Source organism: Panthera uncia (assembly GCF_023721935.1).
Source record: "Panthera uncia isolate 11264 chromosome E2 unlocalized genomic scaffold, Puncia_PCG_1.0 HiC_scaffold_19, whole genome shotgun sequence".
In the NCBI taxonomy this organism is placed as follows: domain Eukaryota; kingdom Metazoa; phylum Chordata; class Mammalia; order Carnivora; family Felidae; genus Panthera; species Panthera uncia.
This window is the reverse complement of record NW_026057588.1, coordinates 15,156,963-15,165,211: the sequence shown is the minus strand read 5'-3', so window position 1 is coordinate 15,165,211 and position 8,249 is coordinate 15,156,963. Positions and strand designations below refer to the sequence as shown.

The 8,249-nt window shown below is 38.3% G+C and overlaps 1 protein-coding gene across 1 annotated transcript in view; it reads left to right on the top strand.

Annotated features, from left to right (window-relative positions):
• LOC125915977 (zinc finger protein 569) overlaps positions 1-8,249 on the top strand; it is a 32,793-nt gene that overhangs the window by 19,684 nt on the left and 4,860 nt on the right. Inside the window, exons 4-5 of the mRNA XM_049622088.1 lie at positions 5,268-5,394; positions 5,707-5,802. Coding sequence (XP_049478045.1) covers positions 5,268-5,394; positions 5,707-5,802 — 223 coding nt within the window. The remainder of the gene's footprint in view (positions 1-5,267; positions 5,395-5,706; positions 5,803-8,249) is intronic.

Here is an 8,249-nt window from a genome sequence, read left to right as displayed (position 1 = left end):
TGTGTGTATACATATATATATATGTATACACACACACACACACTATATATATATGTGTATATATATATACATATACATAAATGTTTATTTTTACCTTTGAGAGAGAGAGTGTGTGAGTGGGAGAGGGACAGAGAGAGGGGAGGACAGAGGCTCCAAACCGGCTCTACCCTGACAGTGGCGGGCCCGATGCAGAGCTTGAACTCATGAACCATGAGATCATGACCTGAGCCAAAGTCGGACACTCAACCTACTGAGCCACCCAGGCATCCCAAGAGATTGTTTGATTTTTTGATATTGAGTTGTATGAGTTTTGTGTATTTTGGATGTTAACCCCATATCAGATACATGTTTTGCAAATAATTTCTCCCTTATTCTACTGATCCCCTTTTCACTTTGTTTATTGTTTCCTTTGTTTTTTTGTAGAAGTTTTTTACTTTATTGTTATCTCAATTATTTTTGCTTTGGAGGTCATATCCAAAAAAGTCTTTGTCAAAACTAATGTCAAGTTTTTTCCTTATGTTTTCTTTGAGGAGATTTATAGTTTCAGGTCTTATGTGTAAGTTTTAACCCATCATGAGTTAATTTTAGTGGCTGTTATACTAGGGGTTCAATTTCATTCTTCTGCATGTGATTATCCAATTTTCCTAACACCATTTGTTGAAGAAACTGTCCTTTGACTCCCTTGTCAAATATTAATTGACCTTGTATACATGGGATTATTTCTATATTCTTGATTCTAATTGGCCTGTATGTCTATTTTTATGCCAGTACCATGCTGTTTTGATTATTCTAACTTTGTATTATAGTTGGAAATCAGGAAAGGTGATGTCTCCAGCTTTGTTCTTTCTCAGGATTGCTTTGGGTATGTGGGGTCTTTTGTGGTTCCATACAAATTTTAGTGTTTTTTTCTTTTTCTATTTCTGTGAGAAAAAAGCTGTTGGAGGGGCGCCTGGGTGGCTCAGTCGGTTAAGCGTCCGACTTCGGCTCAGGTCATGATCTCGCGGTCTGTGAGTTCGAGCCCCACGTCGGGCTCTGTGCTGACAGCTCAGAGCCTGGAGCCTGTTTCAGATTCTGTGTCTCCCTCTCTCTGACCCTCCCCCGTTCATGCTCTGTCTCTCTCTGTCTCAAAAATAAATAAACGTTAAAAAAAAAAAAAAGCTGTTGGAATTTAATAGGGATTTCATTGAATCTGTAGATGGTTTGGGGAAGTATGGACACTTTAACAATATTAATTCTTCTGATCCATGAACATGGGATGTCTTTCCATTTGTGTCTTCTTCCATTTCTTTCACCAAAGTGTAATATTCACTATACAGATCTTTCATATCCTCAGTTGAATTTATTTCATAGTATTTTATTGTTTTTGATGATATTATGGATAGAGTTTTCTTTCATATTGTTACAGTTGCTTTGTTGTTAGTGTATAGATGTAGCTGAGTTCTGTATGTTGATTACTGAATTCATTGATTAGTTCTAACAGTTTTTTGTTGGAGTCTTTGGGAGTTTTTTTATATGTAAGATCATATCTGCAAAGACAGTTTTACTTCTTTCTTTTCTATTTGGATACCTTTAATTTCTTTTTTTTTTTTAATGTTTTATTTTTATTTTTGAGACAGAACATGAGGGGGGAGAGGCAGAGAGAGAGGGAGACACAGAACCTGAGGCAGGCTCCAGGCTCCAAGCTGTCAGCACAGAGCCTGATGCAGGGCTTGAACTCACGAACTGCAAGATCATGACCTGACCGAAGTTGGATGCTTAACTGACTGAGCCACCCAGGTGCCCCATGATACCTTTTATTTCCTTTTCTTGCCTGATTGCTCTGGTTAGGACTTCCAGGACCGTGCTGAATAGGAGTGGTGAGAGTGGGCACCTTCACCTTGTTACTGACCCTTTACCATTAATTATTGTGTTACCTGTAGGCTTGTCATTTATGTCATTTATTAAGTTGGTGCTCTTTAGTGCATTTTTCATTTCATTTTTTTGTATTCTTCTCCAGAATTTGTTTGGTTCTTTTTTATGATTTCTTTCTGAAATTTATCATTTTGTTCATGTATGTTTTTCTGATATCAAATTCTGTTTCTGTGTTTTCTTATAGCTCTTTGAGTTTCCTAAAAACAACTATTTTGAGGGGTGTCTGGGTAGCTCAGTCAGTTAAGCATTTGACTCTTGATTTCGGCTCAGGTCATGATCTCACTGTCTTGAGATTGAGCTCCATGTCAGGTTCTGCACTGAGCACAGAGCCTGCTTGGTATTCTCTCTCCCTCTCTCTTTCTCTGCCCCTCCCCTACTCATGCTCTCGCTCTCTCTCTCTCTCTCTCTCTCTGTCTCTCTCCTTCCCTCTCTCCCTCCCCTCCAAATAAATAAATATTAAAAATAAATAAATAATGGGGCACCTGGGTGGCTCCATCTGTTAAGTGCCTGACTTCAGCTCAGGTCATGATCTCACAGCTTGTGAGTTCGAGTCCCGTGTTGAGCTCTGTGCTGTCAGCTCAGAGCCTGGAGCCTGCTTTGGATTCTGTCTCCCTCTCTCTCTGTCCCTCCCCCACTCATACTCTCTCTCTCTCAAAAAGAAATAAAAATTAAAAATAAATAAAAATCAAAAATAAATAAAACAGCTATTTTGAATTCTTTATTGAGTAAATTGCATGTTTCCATGTCTTTGAGATCAGTTTCTGGTAGATTATTGTGATTCTTTTGTGGTATCATGTATCCTTGAGGTTTTCATGTTCCTTAAAGTTTTGCATTGCTGTCTTCACATTTGAAGTAGCAGTCACCTCCTCCAGTCTTTACGTTCAGGAGAAAAATAACTTCTGTCAGCACTGCTGGGATTTTGAGGCTTTCTCAGATTCTATGGATGTACCTGCTCTGCTCTTCTTGCTCCTCCTTGTGGCAGAATTCTGAAGCTTGGATGCCTTCTCTTGATCTGCCAGCACACCACACAGGGTGCTTGCTGACAGCTTCTTTTTTGTTTTCCCAAAGGTGGCACTAAAGCTCATGTTTGTGGTCTCTCCCTGGTCTGCACTCAGATTGGGGCTCTCTGCTACAAGATACGAGTGGGAGGGGGGGTGAAGCCTACAGAATTCTGAGGGTGCCCATGGGGGAGGAGGATCTACAGGCAAAGTACATGCAGCAGTTCATGAGTAGGCTTCTTAGTGGAGTTTGCAACACAGTGAGATCTGGATCCCTTTTTTTTTTAATGTAATTTTTTTAATGTTTGTTTCTTTTTAAGTGAGAGAGCAAGCATGAGCAGGAGAGGGGCAGAGAGAGAGGGAGAAACAGAATCCGAAGCAGGCTTCAGGCTCTGAGCTGTCAGCACAGAGCTCAGTGCGGGACTTGAACCCACGACTGTGAGATCATGACCTGAGCCTAAGTCAGACACTTAACAGATGGAGCCACCCAGGTGCCTCAGACATGGATCCCCTTAATGCCCTTTGAGACTCCTATCTGTCGCTTTCCCATACTCATTCTACCCTTTAGTCATGTAGCCCAGAATTCAGTATTCTGGATGGGGTAAGAGAGAGATGAGCCACTCTGGCACTGTCCCACATAGCTAGGAAACCAAGTCACTCATACACACTCCACAGATGAATTCCTTGGCCAGGAAAATCCCTCATGGTCCTAAGCTGTGCAGCCTTGAGGGATAGGTGATGTGAGTAAAGAAAAACTCTTCCTCTTACCCTCTGTGATGAGTCCAAACTCCTCCAGTTTTTGCTCTGACAATATGCTGGAACTTTTCTGCTGCAAACCTGGATTTCCACAAAAGTTCTGTTCTCCATGGGTGATTGTTTAAGACAATTTTTTTCCAGGAGTCCTGGACCACAGCCAAGAGGGGCTAGAGTTGGTTCATGGGTCACTACAGGGTCCACACAGGGGCTGAGGTCTTGTATGCCTGTTACCCAATGCATAAGTAGGCGAGTCTCCCCCTGAGTCTCTTGACATATGGTGCTCTACCCAACAGCTCCCGCAAAGGTACTTCATGTCCATAGAAGGAAGCCAGATTGTTGCAGAGGCAGGGTAACAAATGAGGGATGTCTTATTCAGCCATATGGCCTTTGGTTTCTTAAACTTGTTTATTTCAAAGGCCTTGATACTTATTAGGAAGGATTCCAAAAGAGGATTTGTATCAATCCCACAGCCTACTCTGAACCCTTAGTGTTAGTAGATGTTCATATTCACTGGGTCCTTTTAAACCTAGAAATAAAATGCTAGAAACACTGATTGTGAATTAGCTCCCTTTTTATCCCACCCAGTCTCTCAGAAATTCTTCAAAGGGCAGGAAATTTAGACAGCCCTCTTTGTTCTATTGCTGTTGAAGATTTTTTTCCTTATGTTTATACTCTTCTGAACATTTCAGTTATTGCTCTCAAGAAACTTGTCACCAGCATCTCATTTCTGGAAAGTATTCTAAAGCTTTCTTGATACTGTTTTCTCATGGTTTTAGTTGTAATTCCAGTTCAGACTATTTAAAAAACTTTTTTAATGAGTTTTTAAATTTATCTGTTGGTATTTGTATGATGCTGTCTATTGTCCTCTTTTTTCAATATATGTGAACTTTGTTAGCAATCATATCCCGTTTTCATTCCTGCAGGCACTTATTTTAGGCTTATGAACAATAAATCCTCATTTTTCTAGATTTCTCCTAATGAACCATACTTTCGGCTACTACTGTACTTCAAATTGTGCATACCATTCTCTCCCTGCTTCTGCTTCCATCCAAACAAGTTTTCATTTTCTCTTGCCTCAGTGAGTCACAGGCATCCAGTGAGTTCCCAGACCAGTTAAGTTTTATATTCCCCCATTTTCTATACTCAGTTATAAATTGGTCCCCCGGATCTCTTTAACCCATGGTAGGTATTAAAGATACGTGCTTGTTGGGGTGCCTGGATGGTTCAGTTAGTTAAGCGTCTGACTTTGGCTCAGGTCATGATCTTGCAGTTCATGAGTTTGAGCCCTGGGTTGGGCTCTGTGCTGACAACTCAGAGCCTAGAGCCTGCTTCAGATTCTGCCTCCCTGTCTCTCTCTCTGACCCTCCCCTGCTCGTACTCTGTCTCACCCTCCTTCAAAAATAAACATTAAAAATTTCTTTTTGTGAATGAACATAAACTGACAGAATGTTGCTAATGTTTTTTCTTTTAGAAAATAGCAAAACCAGGAAAATTTTTAAGTAACATCTTACCTTTGCATACTGTGAGAACATGGTTCAATTTGTTTTGTCCACATCATTTAAGATGGATGACTTCAGGTTGAGTAGGAGTATGTTGTTACAGGGGACAGTGACATTCAGAGATGTGGCTATTGACTTCACCCAGGAAGAGTGGCAACAGTTGGATCTTGCTCAAAGGAACCTGTACCGGAATGTGATGCTAGAAAACTACAACAACTTAATCACAGTGGGTAAGGGTAGTTTCCTGTATAACTCAAATTCTGGGAGTGAAGTACCTTTTTTTCTCCATATTTCTGAAATTTGTGGAACCTTTAAATGTTAGAGTGAGTTTGGCCTTTAGGTGCCTTTGCTCGTATGAGTGTGCATGCTGCAGCTTTTAAAATAAAATGTCATCCTTGCTTATGTTTCAGAGGCAGCATCCCCAAAACCACACTTTTCTTGTCCTTCAGAAAGCCTGGTTTGTCTGGGCTAGCCTCAGTTCTTGAATGATTTTTTTGTTCCTGGTATTTGTGCCCAAACGTTATGTTACTTCTCTTTGATAGGCTGTCCATTCACCAAACCTGATGTGATTTTCAAGTTGGAGCAAGAAGAAGAACCTTGGGTGGTGGAGGAAGAAGTGTTAAGGAGACACTGTCCAGGTTAGTCAGGGAGGGAACCAGACAGGTGAGAAGGGGCCATGCCCCTTTAATGGTTAATCCATGACCCTCTGAAATATTCTTCAAAAATATTTTCTTAAAGATTGTAGACTTTAATAGAGATAATTTCTGTGAACTTCTGAATTCTTTACTAATTTAAGATGTCTTTTCTAGATAACATTCTTCTTTCCTCAGAACTTAAAGGACCAGTTGGCCTTTTTACTTGTGTGCTAGATATCAATATTTCCTAACTCATTTCCATCTTTACTTTGACAATCATTCTGTTATTAGCATCTTCAGTCTCTGCCCACCTTATTACATAGGATCCTTTCCCTTTGCATTCAGATATTCACAGAATTGTAGTTGTTTGGATACTGTTGACGTTCATAGCCCTTTCTACTTTATCTTCTCCTTTCATTGTAAATGCCATAGCATTATATTTTGTACTCATAGGCACATTTCCCAGTGTATTTTTAGCTTTTGCTCTCATACTTTAGTAATGGCTACAACCCTTTTACTCAGTAAGTTTTAAAGTCTGTGATACTTTTCTCTTAGCTTCCATTTTCTGCTACATTTGTCATGTATTCGTGCACACATTTGTTATACACACATGTATACATACATACTTATATATACATGCATCACATGTAGACAATGCATACATACATTGGTACATATATTTCTAGTTTGGTAGATATTGCCAAGTCTTTTTTTGCCCTTCAAGGAAACATATTTATTTCTACCAAAAATTTCTGCCAACACAGTCTTAGAATTTTAAAAATTTTTGCCAATTTAATAGGTGAAAAACAATTTATTATAGTTTAAATTTGTATTTCCTTTATTATGGTATTGTCAAGGATGTTTTCATATGCTTAAAAATGGTTTCTTTATAAATGGTTTGTCTTTTGCCCTTTTTTCTGTTGAATTCTTAATTTGTATGAATATATTGATGTGATTAGCCTTTTATTTGTTGTATGTTGTTCCAGTGTTTTTTCACAGTTGGTCATTCCTCTTTGAAGTACTCTTTGCCACCCTAAGTTTCTTTAATGTTCATTTAGTTAAAATAACAATCTTTTTTACAGCAGATTATCCTGTGATCTTTTCCTTTTATGTATATGCGTGAATTATGTTTACACATTGCTTAGTAATTACTCATCCTCACATATTTGCCATGAATTTAAATAATTGTTCTAACTTTTTCAGGCTTTGAAGTCAATTTTACACTGGTTTCCTAAATAGAATTTAGAACCATTTCTTCTTGTTCTGGAATACTTATAATAGCACTGGTGTATAACTCCCTTAAAGTTTTGGTTTATCTTACTTGTTTGCCCATTTGGACCTTTTGGATTATCAAGGGAAAGTGCTTTGACGGTTTTTTTCCATTATTACTTTATAAATTGTACGCAGATGTTTTGTCTCTTTTGGCATTAGTTTTTGACATAATAGGTTGTATTGTTCTACAAAATTACTTAATTCTGGTTTTCAAATTAATTTTCACAGAATTGAACAATATAATTTCTATAAATATTTAAGTTTGTTCTCTATCTGTAAAGGTTTACCATATACTAAAGTTCCAGGGTAGTCTGTATAATAACTTATTTTATCTGTATTCTCCAATCTGTTGGTATAAAATTACCATAGTATTTTCCTGTTTTGTCCTCATTAATTCTGCACGTTCCTCAGCTGACATCATCAGATATTGGCTTTTCTTCATTTTCTCAACACTCTCATTCTGGGACTCCTAAAGATAGAAGCTAGATCTTTTTTCCTCCATATTTTTTTTTCATTTCCTTTATTATTTTTTGCCTCCTTATTTCTCTATGTGGCCTTCTCAGTAATTACTTTGGATATATCTTCCAAATTACTCTTCTCTCTGCAGCTCCCTATTAACTCATTTGCTTTAAAAAAAAAAAAATTCGATAGCAGTATTTTGTATTTTTAGAAATTCTCCTTTATTTTGTTTTTGGCTTTTTTTCCCCTACATCTTTCTGGCCCTTCACTTCTGTTGGGATAGTACTTTGGCAACCTAATTGTACCTTCTTCAAAATCTTTTGCTTAATTAAGCTCTTTTTTCCCTAACTGAAGTGACCCAAAAGCTTAGTATTCTGCCTTCTTTTCTACATTTGTAATCTGCAACCAACTCTCTAACTTTACCTGCTTTACAATTTCACAGTAATTTTTCCCTTCCTTTATTATCAGTCTGGCAGAGAGAGAGAAAAATCTCCATTTTCCCATCTCGGATCTAAGAAGCAACAGGGAACTGAATGTAATCCTTCAGTACGTAGACTTGCACTTACTGTCTCTATGCTGAGCCAGTTCCTTTTCTCTGTATTCCTCTGCCTCATGTCCCTGACTCTACAGCATGTCTGCTTCGTTTTTTTTTCTCTTTTAAATGTTTGTTTAGTGTGTGTGTGTGTGTGTGTGTGTGTGTGTGTGTGTGTGTGTGTGTG